Source organism: Pseudorca crassidens, chromosome 1, assembly GCF_039906515.1.
Source record: "Pseudorca crassidens isolate mPseCra1 chromosome 1, mPseCra1.hap1, whole genome shotgun sequence".
In the NCBI taxonomy this organism is placed as follows: domain Eukaryota; kingdom Metazoa; phylum Chordata; class Mammalia; order Artiodactyla; family Delphinidae; genus Pseudorca; species Pseudorca crassidens.
In genome coordinates, this window is record NC_090296.1 from 3,054,161 (window position 1) to 3,076,954 (window position 22,794).

The following is a 22,794-nucleotide window of genomic DNA, read 5'->3' on the forward strand; positions in this document are numbered from 1 at the left end:
ACTCAGCCCAGCTTTGTCCGCACTCAGCGTGGCCTTGAGCAGGTCACATCCCTTTCTGGGCCTCCGTTTCCCTATCTAAGCCCTGTTTTTCTGTCAAAGGGCCGGAGGGGTGCTGGTGAAGAGTACCCCTTCCCCGTTTCACATCTTAGGAATTCCTGCCCTCTGGAAAGGACCCTGTGGCTCAGGAATTTCCCGCCTGGGCACCAGCTTCCTTTTTGCTTCTTAATAGAGCCTCTGCTCCTCCCTCCCTTTTGTTTGCCACCCCTCCCCCTCCCCACTGGTTCCCTGCTCCCCCTGGGAACTGGGCACAGATCTCTGCAGCCTGGGAGGCCTGGCCAAGTGGGCAAGGCAGCGGGGAGATGGGGGTGCCCTTTGGCACTGAGAACTTCCTCTTCCTCCTTAGGAATGGTGGCGAAGGGCCAGTTTTGGGCTTGGACATCGATCCTGTCCCTCGGGGGGAGGGGGGGTGGGAAGGGGGGGCTGCAGTAAGAAGGGCTCCACCCCTTCTCTCCCTGTAGCCTCAGGGGTGACATTTTTCAGATCTGAACCAACTGGTCACAGTGCCCCAGCAGCTGGAGGGTCATTCCAGCTGCTCCCAGTGCATAGATGGGGAGACTAAAGGCCAGAACCCCCCTCCCCCCAAGTTCATCCAGCCAGACAGGGTGACAAGGGCAAGAAGCAAGGGGTCCTGGCCCAGTGCCTCCGTGGCTGCCTGCTGTGGCCTCATTGCACAATCCCCATGCCTTCCCACCAGGCTGCTTCTTCTAACCCCAAACAGATTGGAAAATTGCTGGAGAATCCAAAGTGCTCTGGGTAATGGGGGGAGGGGACAGTGTCAGGCTCAAAGACCCCACCATCCCCTCAGAGCTCCAGACCCTGGTCTTCAGGGACAGGAAGGCTGCTTCACCGGGCAGATGCTGGGCAGCCACCCTCGTCCCCAGCTTCCATGACACCTGCGTCCCTCTCCATGGCCTCACTGAGCTCCAGGCTGCGGCTAGGGGGTGGGAAAAGCTGCCCGCCCCTCCTGTGGCTGCACCACGCACTTCTTTCCCTGAGTTCAGGCATGAGGGTCAAGCGTCACATACGTGAAGCCCCCAACTCAAGGGAAATCCTCTGAAAATAGGGCTGCATAGAGGGCCAAGGGGTGTGACTGCCAGCGGGGCCCATAGGGCAGGAGCTATTCTAACCCCCTCTTGACAGATGAGGAGACTGTCCCCAGGAGACCACACTTCCAGAAGGAGCCAAAGGCCAGCCAAGAATTCCACCCTCAGCAGGAAATGAGCATCAGCTGCTTGTTGAGAGGGTCCCTGGCCAGCTGCTCTCCCATCCCCCACCTCCCCAGGCGATGGGTGGGGGGGCTGCAGGCCAGTTCCACCTGGCAGGGAGGGCAGCACGCAGGAGCGGACTGGCAGTAGACCCTTCAGGCCAGCCCGGAAGTCAAGTGTGCCAGCACCTGGCCAGGAGCTGTAGTCAGCTCCTTGCATGCAACTCAGGGCTTGGGAGGCCCAGGACACGTGCCTTCCCTCCGCTTGGAAATGACAGATGACTTTTTTTTTTAATTGTGGTAAAATACACATAACCAAATGTACCATTTTGACCATTTTAAATATATAGGTCAGTGGCATGATGTCATACATTGTTATGCAACCGTCACCACCATCCACCTCCAGAATTTTTTCACTTTGCAAAACTGAAGCTCCGTACTCATTAAACGCTAACTCCCCCTCGTCACCTTCCCACTAGCCTGGCACCCACCATTCTACTTTCCATCTCTATAAACTTGACTATTCTAAGTAGCTCATATCAGTGGAATCAAAAGGATGGTAACTGTCCTTTGGTAACCGGCTTATGTAACTTCACATAATGTCATCAAGGTTCATCCATGTTGTGGCATGTGTCAGAATGTCCTTCCTTCTTAAGCTTGAAGAATGTTTCATTGTTTATCTTTTCATCTGTCCATGGACGCTTGGGTTGCTGCCGCCTGTTGGCTGTCGTGAGTAATGACAGCTGACACTTGTCGACAGGTGCCAAGCTCTGTTCTAAGTGCTTCGCATGCACTAACTGATTTCATCAATCGTGTGAAATGGGTACTCCTTAATTATCCCCTTTTCACAGCTGAGGAAATCGAGGCACAGATAGTTCCAGTCGCGTGGTGGTCAGCGGTGGAGCTGGAAGCCACACAGTCAGTGTTGTGCTGTATTACTTATCCCCTAATGTTGATCAACTGAAATACAGCTTGATGCATTTAAGTCAGACACAAGGAAGGACTGACTGCTGGGCTAGGAAGCTTCGATGCAGAAATGGGAGGTTTTACTGCCCTCTACCCCTTTTTCATCTTTGGAAAAAAAAAAAAAAAAGATTTCCCAATCTCTTTCACGACCTTGTCCAGTCAATTAACTGAGTCTTCACCCTCACCCTGTGGGGCAGCAGGAGGGGCTGACCCAGTCCTGGCAGCCCAGCCAGAGAATAATGCAGGCGGTGTGTGTTTAATGTCCTCCCTCTACTCCCCCTCCCGAAGCTCCCTGGAAGAAGGGTGGGAGGCAGAGGGAGCCCGTTCTGGCACAGGGCTCAGCAGGTGCAAAAGCCGGCGGGGGGATGGGACTGGAGCCGGGGGCACCGGGAGGACCTGGCTGGCAGGGCGGTGCTGACTGCGGGTGGACTCCTCCTCACGGCCCTGCCAACTTCCCTCTGTGAGATGACTTGCACTTCCCACTTCCCCAGCCCTGGCTCTCACGGCACTGCTTCTCCCTTCACTTCTCAGGCGGTCACCTGACCTGGGACCCTTCCTGGAGCCTCTTGTTTCCTGGGGATGTCCCACTCACTAAGAGCGCTGGGCAGAGCCATCGGATCCTCTGTTGACAGGTGAGGAAACTGAGTCCTGGAGGGGTAAGTGAATGCAAAAGCTGAGGCCTTCAGGCTGGCATCTCTGCTGCCACCCAGCCTTCCCCAAAGGGGAAGTCACTTGCTCAGGGTCACTGGCAGCTGCACCTGACCTCGGCCAGAGTCTCCTGACCCCGCTGAGAACCATGGAATGGCCAGGACAGCTGACCAGGCACCACCCTCCCAGGCCAGCCCCTCCCAGGGGGGCACCCATCAGAGCAGGCGTACCCCGACAGGCAGTGCCCCCCAACCCCCAGGCAGCCGTCTACTTGATAACAGCCCCTCCCTTCCTCCCCGGAGGAAGTTAGACCCCACACTCCTGTCTGTGTTTGGCAGATGGGGAAAATGAGGCCTGAGGAGGAATGGCTTCCTCTGGTGCTCGATGAGCCTGGCCCACTTCCCGTGCTGGAGGTGGGACCACTTGGGAGAAAGCAGGGCCCACTGGGCAGCAGGACCCTAACCCCAGTGGCCTTCTAAGAAGTGTAATGCAGGAGGGCCCCCTGGAGGGATGCCCTTCCAGGGCATCAGGGAATCTCCGTGCCAGCCCCAGTGGCCTGGCCTCTTTCCTAAGTGGGCCTGGCTTTTCACAATGGCTTTCGGTGGTGATGCAAGATGGCCAACTTCACCTCCTAGCCCTTCTGACCCGGGGCTGCCCTGGTCCAGCAGCCTTCTCCTAGACGGCATCATTTCCAGGAAAACAGCCTTACTCCACATAAAGTCCCACCCAGTGACAGAGGCAGGTCACGTGGCAGGAGCTCTGGTGGGAATCCCAGTGCTGTGTAGAGCCCGCCAAGGCTGAAGGGGAGGGGGGGAGCCTGCCCCAAACCGCCACAGGGCCCACCAGTTTCTCAAACCCGGGTGTTGGAATGCCTCCTCACCCGACACCAGGGAGCTCTGCCCTCCTGGACTTTGGAGAAGGAAGGCATGATGGCGGGGCTCGGGCATGGGACCACTTGGACCCTGGGGCACTCCACCACTTACATCTATGTTTTTTGTTTTTGTTTTTTGGCCATGCCTCGGCTTGTGGGATCTTAGTTCCCCAACCAGGGATGGAACGCCGGCCCTTGGCAGTGAAACCACTGGACCACCAGGGAATTCCCACATCTGTGTTTTTAGGCACATGGCTTCACCCCTTGGGACCTCCCGATCCCTTCTGGAAATGGAGCAGACGCTCAGGGAGTTGCCAGGGAAGGCTCCAAGGAGGGAGTGCATGTAAATAACAGGAACTGCTACTCGAGGGAGTGCAAACCCCAGGCCAGGCCCTTATCCAGCACATCGGCATTTTCTCCTGTAATGCTCCCAATTTTACACCAGGAGCCAGAGCCCAGAGAGGTGGAGTAACTGCCCAAAGTCACACAGCTAGGAAGGTGCAGAGCTGGGACCCCAGCCCAGAGAGGTCTGAATCCAGAGGCTAATTCTTTTTCTTTTAATTGAAGTATAGTTGATTTACAATATTATATTAGTTTTAGGTTATAACATGGTGATTCGGTATTTTTCCAAATGATACTCCATTTAAAGTTATTATAAAATAAGAGGTTAATTCTTAACCCCTGCACCGAATCCTTAGGAAGGAGGAAAGCCATAAATCGCTGTGCAGAGCCAGCACAGAGTGCACCCCAGAAACAGTGGGACTTTTCACAACATTCCTCTTTCCCGCATGCTAAGAGTCCAATATTTGGGGATCCTATCAATCTAAGAGCGTTAGGTTCTCTACCGTCTGCTTTCACAGGGCTCAGGAAAGACTGCCGTCCCCCCAACACAACTCTCTCCAGCAAAAGCAGGTGCTTCACCAATGCCTGAAATGTCACTATTCCCATGGATGTTCCGTGTATACAGCCCACTAACCGTGTATATATCCATGTGTATAGCCACATATATTGCTTCTTACAAACTCAAGGGTCCCATAAGGAGCCCTCATTGTTTCTGGGGAAGGACACAGGGAGATGGGAATAAGGAGACGTTCACTGTATATCCTTTTTGTACCTTTTTAATTTTGAACTATGTGAATGTATCACTAAAACATTAAGGTTAAAAATGAAAACATTTGGGCTTCCCTGGTGGCGCAGTGGTTGAGGGTCCGCCTGCCGATGCAGGGGACACGGGTTCGTGCCCCGGTCCGGGAAGATCCCACATGCCGCGGAGCGGCTGGGCCCGTGAGCCATGGCCGCTGAGCCTGCGTGTCCGGAGCCTGTGCTCCGCAACAGGAGAGGCCACAGCGGTGAGAGGCCCACGTACCGCAAAAAAAAAAAAAAAGAAAACATTTAACAACATTTTATTATTTTTATTTTTTTAAACATTCATTTATTTATTAAACATTCGGCTGCACCGGGTCGGGTCTTAGCTGTAGCACATGGGATCTTTAGTTGCGGCATGTGGACTCTTAGTTGCAGCATGCCTGTGGGGTCTAGTTCCCTGACCAGGGATCGAACCTGGGCCCCCTGCATTGGGAGTGCGGAGTCAGCCACTGGACCACCAGGGAAGTCCCAACAAATGCATTTTAAAAGCCGCTAATGAGCGGGTGGGTGTATGTGCACCCAGAGGATGGGAATCCCTGGAAGGATGAAGGGTTTTGTAATGACCCCATGGGTCCAGGAGAGGAGTGGACCCAGAGGTGGGTGTGACCTGTCGAAGTATCAGTCCGCTGCAAGCATTTCACTAGAGCAGGGGCCCAGGGAGGCTGCCCTGAGTCCCTAGAGGCGCTCAGCCACGGGGGTGTGACGGCTCCCAGCGACTCTGCCAAAAAGGGCTCTGCGCTGTCACCCAGCGGGCCCTGATTCCCGCAGACCTGGAGCTCTGTGGCTCAGCCCTTGTCAGCAGCCCCCTCCGATCATCTGATCGCAGTGCCTGGCACAGGCCCACTGCCCAGTGTTCTGCACCGACTGGCTGGGGAAGGACTGTCCCATCTCCTCCCCCTGGGCCGAGGATGGACAGTGGGCAGACACTGACCTTGGTGGGCGGGGCCTCTGACCTGCTGGAGTTGCCTAAGTGACTCAGGGGTAGCAAAGGAAGGGAGGGGACGGAGAGTGGCCCCGGGGACCCCGCAGCTCCTCTCCCCGCCAGGGCAATGCTGAGGGGCCCCGCCAGGACCACATCCTAGCCGCTGAGGGTGCTGCCCCTGTGTCTAGGGGCCCCATGTGGTCCAGGGCCTGGAAGGAAGGGGCCGGGGTCACCAGGCAAGGAAGGAAGAGGGAGAGGCCGTGTAGGCACGGAGGTGACACGATGACTGCCCCTCGCAGCAAGCCCTTGGTGCTGGGTCTCTTTGGCCGGTGTCATCTACCCCTGAGTTCCCTCACCTACTGGGCGCTCCCTCCCACATCGCAGATAAGGAGACCGAGCCTCAGAGGGGAAAGGGCCCAGGTCACCAGCTGTGGGAGGGCAGCGCTGAGACCTGAACACGCTCAAGCCTGGGCGAAGGGCCACAGAGGGCACAAGTCCAGGTGGAGCTAGGGGGGACACCCAGGTCCCTCCTGTCACCCCAGGCTGTCCTTGGGTAATCAGGCTTCGTTCATCCTGTCCTCGGACCCGAGCACCCTGCCTTGGGCAGGCGGCCCCCACACCCTTTCACTGCCCTCCAGCCTCATCAAGGACCCACAGGCTCAGGGCCAGAGAACAGACGTGACCCTCAGTCCATGAAGGAGCCCCAGGAAACATGGGCACTGGGGGAAGCCAAGCTGAGCCGAAGCGGGAGGAGTAGGGGGCCATGCGGGGGGAGGGAGTGGCCAGGCAGAGGTGCGACCAGGGGTCAGAGGTAGGGCCCAGGACCCGAGATCTAGGGGCAAACAGGATGTCCTGCTGCACAGGGGAACACAGACACCAGGCATGGCCCGGGCACTGACAGGGGCTGGCACATTCCAGGAACGCACACACATGTGAACACACACACACACACACACACGTGCACACAAGCACACACGTTTCCTTATCAGCCAGACAACATGGTTCACAAGTCCGGAAGCAGCTCTGAGAGCCAGCCCCCTCCCCCCATGCTTGGCCTGGACAACAGGATGGCCACGGAAGCACTCTGGCCCTTCGCAAGGCCTCATGGGACCTGGTGGGCAGGGGGGTCCTGAGCACAGCCCCCAAGCCCGGGGCAGAACAGCCAATGGCCAGAGCCCTGGACCTGAGCCAGCCCCGGGTCCCCTGGCCTCAGCCCTCCCTCCAGTCTGCAGCCTCCCTGGCTGCACCCCCGTAGAAGCTGCCGTCTGGCTTCCTGCTCACCCCAGCTTGGCCTTGGGAAGCTGACCCCAGCCCTCAGACTCTGCTGGGCTCACAGGCACATCCACAGGGCACACATACCCACCGGGCACAGAGGCTCCTTCCGGGAAAGCCCTGACTTCCTGCCTCTGGGCCTGGGTCTCAGCCTAAATCCTTCCCACTGCAACATGAGGAGTCTGCTCAGACCCACACCCCTCCCCAGCCTCGCGCTGGGGGCCTTGCCCACTCACTGACGCCATCCACCTCAGGATTCGCTGACAGAGTCCCCCACCCCTGCACCCAGCCTCTCTTCGGCTTTTTCTTGCAGATGGTGGCCTGGCCAGACACCTGCGAACGTGGGGTCACGGTGGGGCCAGAGCCTGGCTTTACGGCAGGCTCTTAACTTCACTCTCCCCGGCCCGGGAGGCACAGACAGAACCCCTATTTCACAGCTGGAAAAACTGAGGCACAGAGAGGTGAAGAAACTTGCCTACAGTCTCCTGGCTGGAAAGGGGTAGAGCTGAATCCCCTCCCACCTCTGCAGCCTGGCTTAGAAACCCAGCCCCAGGACCCTCAGCCTGCAGCCAAGGGGCTCAGGCAAGGTCAGGCCTGTCAGGGTCAGGGCGAGGAACAGGGCCTGCAGGAGGGGGCCTCCCTGAGGGGCCTGGGGACTGGGACTCAAATGTGGGAGGGGGTGGCAGGGGCTCCCGGGGGAGAACCTGGCCAGGACCAAACCAGATCAAGGCTTCCTATACCCTCACCACCCCCCCGGCCTGAGACTCTCACCCAGACCACTGCCGGCCCCTGGGCTTACATGTGGGGTCAGGCTGACCTGTCAATCACCTGCCCCTCCCTAGGAAGAGAGGTGCCCCTCCGATACCTCCCCTCTCCCTGGCTGTGAGGATCCCAGGCCACCAGTGCTGGGGCCTGTTGTGAAGCAGTGCCAACCTCCACCCTCCGCTGGCCTCAGTTTCCCCACTGACACAAGGACCGCTTGTCAGCGTCAGCACTCACACACCCCGCCGCCGCACCTGTTCCCGGAGCCTGGGAGCCCCATCCTCTCTGCTTCCTCCTTCCTGCCTTGCTCACCCCACCCCCGCTGGATTCCCCACTTGGGAAGATCTGGACACTCCCTCGGCCCCCGGCCTGCCGCACCCCTGGCCAGGTGCCCCCATGGAACAGGCTGCCGCTGGGACCTGTTCCTGCTCCCCCCGGGACCCCGAAAGGGGGCTGGGGGGAAAGGCACCTATCGCTGCCTCCAGCCGCATCCTGTCAGTCTCCCCATCTCAGAGCTCAGCCTTCCTGGCAAGCCCGAGGTTATGGACGCAAATGGGTTCCAGAGCAGCGTCAACTGCAGGCTGGAGCCCAATTTCAGTGCCAACTATTGTGAGAGGAGAACGAGGAGGGGCGTGCGCGAGGGCGCAGCGCGGTGATCTCCTTGCAGCGCCACGTCCAGAGCCGAGACCTGCAGGGGCACCCCCCCCACACACACACACTCCAGGTTGACACTTGCCCTGCCGCAGCACACAGCTCTCACTGCTGGGAAGTTCCTCTCACAACTAACCCAAATACCTCAAGCTGCAGAACAAGGCTTGGCCTTTTCTTGTCTCCCAGGGCCCAGGCCTGCTTAGAGCAGGACAGAGCAGCGCTCACCCCGCTGGGCAAAGCTCACTAGGCACGCGGCACTGGGGGCCCGGGGTCAAAGCCTGTCTTGCTCTGCAGCCACAGGGGTGGGCCTTCCCAGTTCTAGACCTGCCTCAGTTTCCCCATTGGTACAGTGAGCAGGAAGCAGTCATCACCAAATGGAGTCACCGCGGAACTTCTGGCTGGACCCTGGGTGCATGGGAACCCAGGCCTCCTGCCTGAAGCCAACTTGGCCTGCCCCTCCTTAGGGAGACACCATTTTCATTCATGTTTATTTTAAAAATAAATACTCTGTTCTTCACTTTCAGACTGGGGTGGCGCTGGACAGTTAGGCAGGGAGGCCTTCCTGGGTGGGCAGTACCGATGGGAACTTCTGACATGCCCGAACCCTCCCCCGCAAATGCCTGAGATGCCTCTCATGGCTGTTCATTCTGGTCACCAGCCATGCGTGGCTGAGGACGGGAATTCCACGACCATGGGCTCCTGACTTGGGGCTCAGTGCCTGGGGGAAGATGGCCAACCCTCCACCTGGGGTCGGCCCCTCTCAGGCCCAGGAGCACTAGATGCAGGTGACTAGCACATCCATGGAGGTGGGCACCTCGATCTCCTCGAAGAGCACGTGGCCCTCAGCAGCGCCGGGGCCCCCTGCCTTGGCCACGGCCCTCAGCAGGTCCTGGGCATGCGTCAGGAGGTGCTGGTTCCGACGGTGGCCCAGTCGGCGCAGCGCTAGAATGGCCAGCACGTGGTCCCGCCTGCAGAGACACGCGGACCCTCACTGCAGACCCAGCAGCTTCAATGACACCCCAGACCCCGAGGTGAGGAGAACCCTGGGGGCTTGGGCTGGAAGTACGAGTGCACCCAGCATTCCTGGAGCCTGGTCTCAGAGAGACTGAGAATGAGCCTGGAGGAGCTGTGCTCCTGGAAGAGGTGGCTGGGCCTTGAAGGGTGCAAAGCCACGTGGAGCCAGGAGGGCAGGCCTCTGTGGCCTACGCAGAGGTTCAAGAAACCTAGTGGATTGAAGGATGCAGCAATGCGGCCACACGGGGTCAGGGCCGGGGGAGCCGCTGGCCTCAGAAAGGAGTCAGGGCCTCCCGCTTCCAGCCCTGTGCAGGGAGCCACAGCCAGGCAGCACGCAGAGAGGCAGCATGGGGGTGGGAGGCCTGTGCCCAGTGGCATCAGGAGCTCCCCCTCCCCTCCCAAGCACCCCAAGAAGCTCGAAGCACCGCCCCACAAGCTAGGGAGGGCAGGCCAGCCCAGGGCAGGAAAACAGGGACGGGCCAGAAGGGGAACCTCGGGCGCTTGGAGGGGAGGGGTGGTCACTGCGGGCTGGGGGCCTGGAATTTTCCCCGGGGGGTCGGGGTGCAGGGCAAGGCGGTGGGTCCAGGAAGGAGCTAGGCCGGGGGTTTTCTGCAGTCTCCCCACCCTGGAATCTCCAAGGCCATGGAGAAATTCGGGCTGGGATTTCCATGGGTACCATGACTCACCGCCCCCCCCCCCACCACCACACACCCGGGATCAAAGCCTCCTTCCTCCTGGCCAGGTCTGGGGCTTCCGGAAAGAGCCTTCTCCCAGGGGTGGGGGCCGCGGCCTCCCCTCAGCCTCCCGGGGGAGGGACGTGTCCCCACCATCAGACACGGGAGGAGGGTCTCCCACTCCCTTCAGACTCCAGGGGTGGGGACGTCTCTCCCCATCTCACCACAGGACTGAATGTGGATGGTGAGAATAGACCACGAGGCAAGGGCAGCCCCGATCCCACGAGGCTCCGCCGCAGCCTGAAGGCCGGGGGCCCTTAGCTGCTGCACCTGCACCTGCGCACTCAGGCCGGCGCTAGTCCGAGCCCCGCCCGAGAGGCGCCCCTTCCCCTCCCCCTCCCCTCTCCCCTCCCCCGAACCAGCTCGCGCCGCCCTCAGGCTCGTCGCCCGCCCACCTGCAGCCGCAGGAACACTTCTGCAGGCACGAGTCCCCTGACCCCAGGGCCCCGCGGGGCCCGTCAGAATCTAGTGGGGAACGGACCTGATGTCGGGGTAGCTCCGGATGAGTGTCTCCAGGTGCCGCCGGATGTCGTCTTTGTAAGTCTCGCCCAGTATGTCCGCCACGCACGGGATAGCTCGGCCCAACCAAGTGGCCTCAGAGCCCTACGGACACAGGGAGACGCGTGCGCGGCGGGCCACTGTCCCCCCCCCCGGAACCCCCTTGCCGCCCCTGCCTGCAGCCCATCCATTAGAGCCCCGTAGAGCCCTCCTGAAGCCACCACCGCGGTCCCACTGGGTTGCCTCCTGCATCGCGGAAGGGGACGCGGGCCTCGGCACCGTGGACTCAGTCGCAGCTCAATAGTCATCTTCCCTCCCCCACGATAGAGCACGGAGGTGTCTTCCAGAATCTGCTCAGATGGGTAAACCGAGGCCCCGCGGGCAAGTCCTGCCTGGAGTCGTACAGCGGGTGGGGGACCAGCAACCCAGGTAAGAGGTGTATGTGTAGGGAGCAGACCCTCGAACTGCTCAGGGTCAGGGGCTCAGGAGAGGTCTTCCATAGTTCCCTCCCATCAGACGGGGCTGCGACCCTCATCCCTTCCCCACACACCCCACAAACTACATGCAAATGAATGCAAACGTATGCAAAGTGTTGTCCCCACCGGCCCCGCTCCGCTGGGGGAGAGTGCGCAGAATCACTTCCGACAAAGCCTGCCCCGCAGGGGCTCTTACAGGGGCGAGCGGAAATGAGAATGGGGGATGCTAGTGGAGGGTCCCCACGCTGGAGGCCCCCCGAGGAGGCCGGCACGCCGGGCAGCCAGACAGTGCTCCTACCAGGTCCTGGAAGGTGTTGCCAATGGCCTGGGCGTCCAGGCTCATCTTCTGGGAGCCACTCACGCGCTCCACACCCCGGAACCGCTCGCGGGGCCTCAGCGCCTGCACCAGGTACTCGCGGACGACGTAACGGTGTACCTCCTGCAGAGTCTCCTGGGCGGCCAAAGCGGGGGTCTGGGTCAGGGTCAACAGTAGGGGCCCTGGGCATGCCCCCACCACAGCTCGCTCCTCCCATACCTGCGCCCGGGGCGGGACCACATGCTCAAGGTGGCCGGCGAATGCCACCACCTTGTCCAGGAGGGGCTGCAGCACGTCCTGTGTCAGCCAGGCCTTGGTGCACAGGACCTTGAAGAGCGGCTGGGGGCAGAGGGGGTCAGGAGTCTTCTAGCCAGGTGTCCTCCCCACGCACTAGACCCTCCCCTGGGAGCCCCGTGCATGGCTCCTGACAGGGGTGTTTCAGGCCAAGGGACAATCTGTCAACAGGAAGAAATTCTGGGGAGCTATCTGACCCCCTCTCTACGGTACCTTGGTGACATCCCCTCTCCTGCCACAAATTATGTCACTAGGCCTTTCCCAGGGACTGCCTCCTCCAGGCCCGGAGCCCCAGTAGGCAGAGTTTGAGTTTGAATTTGAGCCTCTAGCCAGGCCTTGCTTGGGGAGTCCTGGGGGGGCCTTGAGGGGCCGGATGAGGAGAAGTTCCTTGGACACACCCACTCTGAGACGCGGAGACTGAAGAAGGTAGTTGTTTCCCAACTGTTTCTGCTCAGCTGGGAACTTGTCTGGGTCCCCCGCCAGCCCCCCGACACACCACCCCACCCCAGCACTGCCCCCACGGTAAATGAATGCCGTGACTTGGGCTTCCAGGCTCCAGGACACAGGGGGCACCTGCTGGGCATGGAAAGTGAGGAGAGAAGGGCCCATTCCCCTCACCTGCACATCACCCTGAAAGCCCTGGAGCAGCTGCTTCTGAAAGGCGCAGGTGGCAGCCACCAGGGGCTTCTCCAGCTCTTCAAGGCTTCCTGGGAACCTGGCCAGAAGATGAGTTCTGGGGAGGGGCCAGGACAGGGGACAAAGTGAGCAAGGGGGAACAGGCTGGGGTCAAGGCCTGGCATACAGCCATGAAGACTGGTGCCACACCAACTCCATTCACTTAGACTATAATGTGAAGGGCAGACCCCTGGGGCTGGGAGCAGAGTCAAGTGAGGGGACAGCGCTATGCCCAGATCATAGAGGGGCCGGGCAGTGGAGTGGTGTGGTCCCACCGCATGGCAGAGCTCCCCTGTGGCAGCGCTGAGCCGAACCTGCATCCCTCTTGGTGACAGAAAAGTGCAACGCAGCCATTCCTGGCACAGGGGCCCCTCCTTTGAGCCTCATAACTGCCTCTCCAAATATTATAATGTTCCCATTTCACTGTTGAGTAAACCGAGGGCCAGGCTCTGCCCGGTCCCCAGCCCAGGGACACAGAAAGGCAGGCTAAATTTCCATCAGGGGCTTGGCCAGAGGCTGCCTACCGAGGAACAGAGAATGTTCCCTGGGGCTGAACCCCAGGGTTCCCCGTGCCCAGGGCCAGTCTGGCACAGGTTAGGGACAAGAGAGTGTTACAGAAGCAGTGCCTCGGCGTGGTCAGGCTTTGGGTTCACACAGACCTTGTTCACGTCCCAGATCCAGCCCGTCCTGTCTGTGTGACCGGGGACAAGTGGCATTTCCTTTCTGAGCCTCCACATTCCCATCTGTACATGGGGACCCCACCCTTGCGCTGCAGCAGCTGATGCATCTTAAGTGGGGGGGACACTAACGCTTGGCACAGAAGGGGGACAGCCAGTGCCAGCCCACGGGGGGCCTCTGCCTTCTGCGGGTAGATAAACCCAGGCCCCAGCACGAGCAAAGCCCTGGGAGGGAAGTGTCAGGAAGGGCTTCTTGGCCTCTGCTCGGCCTTGAAACTCCCCGCATCCCTTCCAGGGCCTCAGCTCTGCGGGGCCGATACAGGACCTCACGGCGGAGACGGAGGCGGAGAGGCGAGCTATCCCCGGAGGCCTCCTGGGAAGGCCGCCTGAGGCCGCCGCGGTAGCCTTCCCGGTCCCGGTTCCCTCAGTTTGCGCGCCCCCTGCCGGCCGTGCTCGGCACCGCCCCTGCGGAGGAGCGAGATAAACCCACCTGAACTCCTCGCAAGCATTGATGTTGGCGCACAGGTTAGGCTCGCTCACCGCCCCCGACTCCAGGAAAGCCTTTTCAAACCTGGCGGAGAGGTACGCAGAGGTCTTGGAAACTCTTTCTGGCTTCTATGACCTCGCGTCCGCCCTCCCTCCGGCCTTACGATGAGGCTTGTCCGGGGATCTCGGACACTGAGCCAACAGGATGGGCCCTCCTCAGGGACGACCACCGTCCACACCCTGGCCACTCCACCCACCACACCCCGGCCCAAGATGCGCCCCTACCTGGGCAGGAAGAGGCCAAGGGCCCGCGTGCAGATCTGCAAGGTGGTGGCCTCCAGCTCCGCGGAGATGACGCCGGCTGCCTTCACGTGCTGTGCCACGAGCTGAGAGCGATGCCACGCGCTGAAGGCGCGTCTGAGCCCTCAGTCCCGACGCCCCCAGCCCCCCACCTCGCGGCCCCGTGATGTCTCCAGCCTTCCCTGCCCTTCCTCGACGTCTCGCCTGCAACTTCCAGCGGCCCCAGCCTCGAGGTCAGCCCTCCCAACTCCCCCCACCCACGGGGCCGCCTGCTAAGCTGGGAGCTGTGGCCTGGCGCTCCCAGCTTGGCCAGGCAACCCGAGGGCCTCTGATCCGGCCCCACATGGGGCCTCAAGCTCCCGTCTAACAGGGAGGCGGTTATGACTGTAGTTTACAGCTCTGGGTGTCTCTACCGCCTGAGGCCCAAACACATGTCCCTCCTTCTGGGCGCACCATGTGTACGTCGACGGACAGCGGCGTACGGTAGTGGCCCTGCAGCACGTCGGGGGCCTCGGCAGCCACCCAGCGACTCTGTTCTACCTGCAGGATGCCATCGAAGCAGCTCGCGATCTTGGTCTGTGCGGGGTAAGGAAGGGGCCGCGGTGAGACCCTCCCAGGAAGGAGGTCCCCTACCTCCTGAGCCCAGAGCCCCGTCACGCGCCCTTGGAGACAGGGGCCACCCTGCTGGTGCACAGGCCCACGCCTGAGGGCACGGAGCCTCCCTGCAGTGGGGCGGCAGCGGCCACACTCAACCTGGACCCCGCCCCCTCCGGCCTGGCCCCTCGTGGCCCTTACCTCCAGGAAGCTGGCGTAGTCGCTCTCGAGTCGGGCCCACACATCGGGTGCCAGGAGTGGGGGCAGCGGCTCCGAGGGCAGAGCCAGGTCCTGGGAGCCCAGGAAATCAGGACTGGAAGGCAGGGTGGGGCCTGAAGTTCTGAGCAGAACTCTGATGGGGCAGCGGCTGCCCCTACTCCCCTCTGGATAGGCTCAAAGCCTAACGCCATCACCGTGAGGGCCCCGAATCTGGGCTGTTCACATCCTCAGCCCCCCAGCACGCCCTCCAGGTTTCCATGCCAGACACCCCTCCCCGCGGCTTCTGACTGCAGGACTTCCTGTTACCCTCAGCAATCAGGTGTGCATGCACAGAGTGCATAAAGAGGGCCGTCCAGATGGACCTTGACCAGGTTGCCTCGGGTGTGACCACTACCCTCACGGTCAGGGTACACCCAAGACTGAACTCTAAACACCCCCAGGACCATGCAGCTCAGGGACCAGCCACTATCCTGTCCACACTAGGGAGGCCCAGACAGGGGCGGGTACTTGTCTGAGGCCACAGGGCCTAGTAAGGAGCCCAGAACTTTGGCGCCCTCCTCCGGCTTGCCTGTCTGCCCGTGGGGCTGGGGAGTGCTCAGCGGGAGAGGTGACCCACCCCATGACGTTCTGCAGAGCCCTGAACCCAGGTGTCCATCCAAAGCGAGAGTGGGGCTGAAAGCCAGCTCACGCCAAGCGCTGTGAGCCCACGGCTGTGTCCTGCCTGGAGGGGTGCCCGTTGCGAATTCACTCAGAGGCACCCTGTGGACTAGTTTGTGCCTAACTGGGCTCCCTGCCTCATAAGCAACCCCCGCCCCCCACCCGGATGCTTTCCAGCTTCAGGAACCGGCGGCTGATGGCCCCCTCCCCTCTCGGGAGAGCACCATGGTCTAGAACGGAGAGGAGAGAATGTCGAAGCCTCCCGGATATCGCCAGCACTCTCCGGGGAGGAAAAGGGGAAGAAAGGTGCCCTGTGCTCTTTAGAGCAGGTTCCTGAAGGCCTCTCATGTGGGCAGTTCCAGCCCCTCCTTGCCCCTCATGGCGTCCTGGCTGGGGCCTCACCTGCTGTAGACATTGGAGGCCCAGTCCAGCAGGATGTAGAGCTGCTCGCAGCCGTGGGTGTCGTGCGCCAGCTCCTGGAGGCGCTGGGCCACTGCGCCGTGGAAGGCGCGCAGGTAGGCCTCCCACGCGGGATAGCCGGCGGCCGCGTAAGCCGGGTGCACCTCCAGCTGCACCTTCTGCAGGTCGTGGCGAACCAAGCGGCCGAGCTCGTCCAGAAGCTGGGCCAAGCTGGACCCCGGGGCCTCCCCCGCGCTCACCTGCTGCACACGCTTCCGCGCGCTCCGGCGCACCGCGTCCTCCCAGTGCTGGCGCCAGTGGCGCGGCGTGCACAGAAAGTCGCCGTCAGCAGGGGGCTCTGGGTGGGCCTCCTCTTCCGCACGCACCACGCGGGCCAGCTCCGCGAGCACGGCCGTGTCCACGCCGTCTGGGCCCAGGGTCTCGAGCACGATGGCGCCGATCTCTGCAGCCAGCCCGTCGTAGTGCAGGCACAGGTCCATGGCGCGCCGCGCAAAGCCCGTGGGGTCCTGCTCGAAGGTGCGTGAGGCTTTCTCGGCCACTAGCCGAGTCTCGAGGTGCCGCAGCTGCTCGAAGGCCGCCAGCAGTTTCCGCTCCGTGATGAGGTCAGCCACAGATTTGTCTTTTGCGAGGTCAGGTGAGAAGAGGGGCAATGAGGGGGACGCCTCAGCTAGGCCTGTCAGCCCCAATCCCACACATCCGGAGCCGGGCTGCCGGGCCCCAGAGCTGCATCTGAAGGCCTGCTCCAGGAGCGACAGCCCCAGGTGCCCTGTGTCCTTTGGAATCACCTTTGAAGAGGCAGAACCCCAGGTCCCAAGCCTGGCTCAGAAGAGCAATTGGGATCAGCCCCTGCCTTCCCCCTCCCCCACTCCCATTCCCACTCCCAGCTCTACAGAACTAGACCTGGTGGCTTCAAGTACAGTCCTGACTGCAGGTCCATTGGGGTCAGAGCTCAGGGTGGGCATGCCCAGGCTCCTGCCGCAGTGTCCAGCTTCAGCACTTCTTGCTGTGCCCTGCTCTGGGCCAACCTCCAGCCCCTAGGAGCGCTCTGCCTTCACCTGCATTCCCCCTTCAGGGCCCTACTCCAATGTGTCCTCTCCTGGGCCGCCCCCTGACCTCTCCTCTGCCCCATGGCTCATAGGCACCCTCTGTGACGCTGGGATCTGAGAGGGCCAGTGCCTTCTCCACCACTCTGGTTTGGCCAGGAGCCAGGCTGTGGAAGCCTCTGGAGTCCTGGGGTCCTGCAGATCTCGGTTCACATCCCATTTTTCCACTTCCCAGCTGTGAGACTTGAGGCAAGTCACTTAACCTCTCTGAGCCTCACTTTTCTCAGCTGCCCTTGTTGGAATGTTGGAAAAATTTAACGTGAGATTGTACAGGGGCAGCGGTTTGGGGTAGCTGGGGAGGAGAGCCTGTCAGGAAGCCTAGGCCCCACTGCCCCCCTCTCTGGCCTCGGTTTCCTCCCCCGCTTAGCAGTGAGGAAGCCCTCACCTTCTAGTTCCGCAGGCCCCGCCCCAGTGGATGACTGCGGGCTGACACCGTCCACGGCCCTTGAGGGCGCCTCCCGGCCATGGGCCACCCCTGGCCCAGTGGCAGCCTGGGTCTGGTCAGCAGCTGGGCCCTCGTCCCGAGCACGCCGTAAAGACCGGAACAAGAGGCGGGAGCTGCGTCTGAGCAGGCCTGGGTCCTCCTGGGGGGCGCAGCCCGAAGCCCACTGGCTTGCCTTTGAGAAGGCCCGCCAAAGGGTGCCCAGGCCAGGCCTCAAGCCCTCACGATGGGCGCTGGACGCATCCTCGCTGCTTGCCTTCCGAGTGCCCTGAGCTGGGATCTGGGGTACCACAGGCTCCCTGGGGTTGTGCAGCTCCGGCCCAGAGGCCACTGTCTGAGGCGACGGCATCTTGGCGGCAGCAGAGCTGGGGGCGAAAAGGAGGCTCAGGAAGCCCTGGGGGGTGCCTAGCCCCCAGGAGCAGACACAGAAACCCATGAGAGCCCTGTGGGATGTGCTGGGGCCCAGTAGCTTAGTCAGGGAAGCCTTCCCCAGGAGGTGACCCCAGGGCTGTCAAAAAGGAAATGTCATCAGGCAGCTCCCATGGCCAGAGCCCTCTTTGTGCCAGGCTGCAGCTACTTCTGCGGACACAGACAGCTGCTTCCATCAGGAAACCTTCCCTGACACCATCTTCCAAGAAGGTCTCCTCCAGGTACCCACCTCACCGGCTTTGCCAGGCCAGACCCTCCCATCGGAGCTGGAGACCCTCCCATCGGAGCTGGAGAACGCGTGGGTTCCGGGGCACAGCCCGACCCGCAGCCCACAGTCCCTGGGGCTGGGCCCAGAAACCATGTCCAGGACTTCCTGGACCTTAGGTCCTGAGGCTAAAATGCCCACCCCCTCCACAAGCCACTCACTGCCCCCCACCCCATCCTTCAGCTCACCCCCATTCAGCCATCAGGCCTAACTGCTTCTGCTCAAAGCGGAGCTCAGGGACCCCCGTGGGAGGCCATGCCTTTTCCCTGGGTGTATCAGAACTGGAGGGAGGTGGGGTCAGGCCGGAGGGGGCTGGCCTAGGCCACCGGGGGCTTATCGGGCCTTGCAGCCTGCAGGGAAGGTTGTGGGAGGGGCCGTGCTTCTATATTTAACCAGGGGCGGGAGATTCCCAAGCTGTTTCTCACCCATTGCATCTCCTCCCCACCACCCAGGGAGGTATGCTCTGGCCCCTCCCCGACAGAGGGTGGGGAGGGGGTCCCCAGGGCATGGGGGTGCAGAACAAGGGCTGCCCCTGACCCACCCCGAGCGGGGCCCTCACCACCCGGGCTCCCCCAGGCTCCGCCCACACCCCACCCCCTTTCCGCCCAGCCTGGCTGTGTTTGACTTTCTGCCTTTAGGTTAAGCTAGGGGTGGGAGAAAGGAGAGAAACTTCTTGGCTGCTGGAACCTCCCACCCACCCCATTGTGTTAAGAGGGGTTGGAGATGGTGGGGGGCCAGCAAGGTCTCACTTTGGCCTTGAAGAAACTGGGGCCCAAAGAAGGGCAGGACCTGCTGAAGTCACTGACCAACCAGAGGCTGAGACCCCCCCATCCCCAGGTCACCCTCCACCATGGGGACAAAGGCCAGGCTGGAGCCAGCACCTGACTCTTGGGTGATAGTGGGCAGGAACGGCCCCTCCCCAGGCCTCAGTTTGACACCAGGATGGGCAGGACCCAGACCCCTATCCACCCCCTCCTGCACTCCAGCGAGATGTCTGTGCGGGGGTCAGACATGCAGGGGGTCCGCTGAGGCCTACCTTCCTCTCCCAGAGGCCACTGAGCTGCTGGAAGGAGGCCCCACTGAGGGAGGGGCAGGCTCAGTGATTGATGGGGGCCTTATCAGCCCCACCCCGGCCACAGGTCGCTGTCCTCCCCTGGTGCCAGGACTCGGGGACCCTGCCCGCAGACCAGCCCAATGGCAGGGAGCATTGTCACAGGAGCCGGCCATCCCCTCCACCCACTGCCCCCCCACCCCACCCCCGGTGTCCCCCAGTGCCCAGCAGGGGCAGGTGTGGTGATGAAGAAAGCCATTCCAGCTGTGCCCAGCCTGCCGTGCTCCGGGCTCTGTCTCCAGGGAGTGTGGGGGAAGGACAAGCTGGCCTACCTTGGCTGGGAAGAGCTCACACTTAGTAAGCACCCCTTGCGTGCTCAGCCCAATGCCCGACACACGTCAGATCCCCATGACAACAAAGTGGCAGGGTGTCGTTCACCGCATTTCATACATGAGGAAACAGGCTCAGAGAGGGACAGGGTCTTGCCTTAAGCCACACAGCTCCCGGGTGGGGAGCCTGGGCCAGCCCAGGTCTGTCTAGGAACCTGGGAGCAGAGGCTGGACTCCTGTGTCTCCCGGCATCAACAAGCCCTGCTGCCCGAGGAACGCTTTCTCCTGGCAGAGGTTCGGAAGGTGGGGTCAGCTCCAGATGCCCGGAGCGGGGTCGGACTTGAAGCTCCCCCAGGAAGCCTAGAGGCAAGTTCTGGGGGAGGAGGGGCAGCTGGTGGCTGGGTCTCATGGGAGGTCACAGAGGCAGAGACTTGGAGCCCACCTACCCTGCTCAACCACCCTCGTCCCAAATCAGAGCTGCACTGAAGGCCCATCGAGGCCCCCAGCTGGTCCCTCTGCCCCCTGTTCCCTGAATCCCGCTCCTGCAGCTTCCCAAGTCATTCTTGACCCTCACAAGGCACAAGTCAACCCGGTCACTCTCCTACTTTAAACCCTTCCGTGGCTCTCCGCAGCCCTCAGGCCAAGCCTGAGCCCCACAGCCTGGCATTCGAAGCCCCCTGTCCTGGACCGAGCTTTCTGCAGCCTCATTTCTGGGCCTCCTTGACCTGCACCCATCCAGCCCCACCAGCCGCCTCGTGCCCATCCAGCCTCCCACCTTCTACTTAGGCTGCTCCTTCTCCCAGCCTCCCCCTCTACTCCCCGAATCTGACCTGGTCTTCAGAACCTCGGGCGCAGGTGCCTCCACCTCCAAGGAGTCCTCGGGCTGTGCTGTGCCGCCTGTGTGCTCGCCAGGCCCTCGGACTGTCCCTGTGGCGATGGGGCCTCGTCACTGGCCTGCGGACCTCTGTTCTACCCGCTGCCCGTCACCCCAGAGCCAGCCTGGCAGAGGAGTGAACCATCAATGTAAGGGTCACCCCCTGCCTGGCTGGCCTGGCCAGGCGTCACGCTGGTGTCTTCTGGGCTGCAGACTCCTTGCCGACTCTACCTTGGCCCCTGCCCCGTGCCTGCCTCCCCACCCATGGGGCCTCTCTCTGGCTTTCTTTCTCTCTGTCCCATTGCCCTGAGTGTTCAGAGGCCCTTGTGCCTGGGACGCGGTGCTAGATGAGCTTCAAGGCCCAGGAGGCCCAGGCCTAGCCTGAGCCCTGGGCCCCATGTTCTCCAGGTCAGGCCACGGCACCCACACTGCAGGGCCAGTGGCAGGGGCAGGAATGCCACCCAGAAGACATGGCCACTGGAAGTTCCCATCTGGGGCCACCCTATCTGTGACCAAGAAGTCAAGTTTGGGCTTCCCCCACCACTTGCTATCCCCAGCCCCAGCTTCCACCCCCTTTTCCTAGGCCTTCCCTCCTATAGCATCTCCTCCCAGGTATCCCGTGGTGCCCTTCCCACTCCCAGCCTCTCCGCCTACCCTGGGCCTGGACTGTCACCCCATCCTTCAAAGCTCCAAATTAGCCACCTCGGGCAGGGGACTGCGTCTCCCTCATACCTCCCACCTGCCACCCCCCATCACCTGGTTACAGGTCCTAACTGTACCCCTTCCTAGACCCTTTGGAACCCATCTCGTCAGAGCAATGGGGGGGTCTTGCCAAAACATAAACCTCCCTTAAAACCCTTCCTTGCAAGGTAAGGTTCTTCTCCTGAAATACGGAAGAAGACAAGCGTGTGTTCTCACACTATTCAACATTTGCCTAGAAGAACTAGCGAAGGCAATAAGGCAAGAAAAATGAATAAGAAGTATAAATATTGGGAAGGACCTGATAAAAAATGTCATTATTTGTAGGTGATATGATCATCTGCTTAGAAAAAGCTTTTCTATACTCCAGAAAAGCCTATTTTTAAAAGGCACTTAAAAGGCTTCCCTTTTTAATAGCAACAACACATAACCCCTCTCCCCACCCTGGGCTGCCATCACCCTCGGGAGAAGCACAGACTCCTTAGCTGGGCATTCAAGACCCTTCCTAACTGGCCCCTCCAGCTTCATCTACTCAATCACTCACCCACTCTGATCACTTGGGTGCACTCACCTCTCCTCCACACCTTTGTACAGACTGTTCCCTCTGCCAACAGTGACCTCACCCCCACCTTCTGCAGCTGCTGACTCCTTCAAGGCTCAGCACATGTGGCTCCTCCCCCAAGAAGCCTTCTCCAACCAGCTGAGCCCCAGATCATGGTCAGCGCCTCCTGCTCTGGGCCTGGTTCCTGCCCTGGGCACACCTTCTCCCATGATCGGGGGACAATGACAGGGTTTGGGACATCTGCCTCTTGACCAGAAACCCCCCCAGGGCAGAGATTGGGCCTGACCCAGCCTCCAGCCAGGGCTGGTACATGGCAGGTGCCCAAGGAAAAGAGATAAACAATTTCATGTAGGCGAATCAGCCCATAGGTGTGCCACTACTTTGTGCGTATGGTTCTGCACAACTATGTGTTAACCTGAGTGTGTCTCCCGGTGCGCGTGTGCCTCAGAGTGTCTGTGAGTGGTTCTGCACAACTATGTGTTAACCTGAGTGTGTCTCCCGGTGCGCGTGTGCCTCAGAGTGTCTGTGAGTGGTTCTGTTCGTGAGTCCATGTAGGTCTGCATGTTCATGTCTGTATGCTTTCTAGCTCTGTGTGTTGTGTGTGCATGTGTGCACGCGTGTATCACTGTGATTTGAGCTGGCATTCTGGCCTGGGCTCCGAGCCGGGGTGCTCAGCCTGGAAGGCCACTAGCAGAACCAGAATTGTCCTCAGCCCCTTGAGTCCCCGCCTACTCCCCACAGCACCCCGGTGGCCCTCCTGCCCCACCTGCACAGACATACCTGCCGGGTGAGTAGACACTGGGCCCCAAACAGAGCAGGGCTGCCAGGAGAAGCCGGCCAAGCAGGGGCCTCAGAGCGGAGCCTAGGCCCTGGGGCCTCTGGAGCAGCCAGAGCGAGTGACCAACAGCTGGGACTCCCCAGCTACTGCCAAGCTGGCCACGGCCCCCAGCCCCCCCCAGCCCCCCCCAGCCCCACCCTCCACCGCAGCCCCATGCTTTCACTTGTAGAAATGCTCCCACCCCCTTCCCACTCCAGAGGCAATCACTCCAACCTTTGACTCCTAGCAGCGCAGGCTCAGGTTCAGGCCAGGGGCCATGGAGGGGAGGGACGAGGAAGCAGCGCTCCGGAGGCCATGGAGGCGGTGGACACGGCTGGGGAGGGCTGGTCAGACTGAGGCC

General features: G+C 61.2%; 1 protein-coding gene across 1 annotated transcript; it reads right to left on the reverse strand.

The window, feature by feature from the left end:
- Nucleotides 1–8,983: 8,983 nt before the first annotated feature.
- On the reverse strand, nucleotides 8,984–18,468 carry EXOC3L4 (exocyst complex component 3 like 4). Its single transcript, XM_067722626.1, has 12 exons — nucleotides 18,290–18,468; nucleotides 17,345–17,772; nucleotides 15,845–16,481; nucleotides 14,768–14,879; nucleotides 14,426–14,548; nucleotides 13,958–14,058; nucleotides 13,677–13,757; nucleotides 12,453–12,567; nucleotides 11,760–11,879; nucleotides 11,523–11,675; nucleotides 10,732–10,853; nucleotides 8,984–9,470 (listed from the first exon to the last, which is right to left on the reverse strand). The coding sequence occupies exons 1-12, from the start codon at nucleotides 18,301–18,303 to the stop codon at nucleotides 9,278–9,280; spliced, it is 2,199 nt and encodes a 732-aa protein (XP_067578727.1). The 5' UTR covers nucleotides 18,304–18,468; the 3' UTR covers nucleotides 8,984–9,277.
- Nucleotides 18,469–22,794: the final 4,326 nt, after the last annotated feature.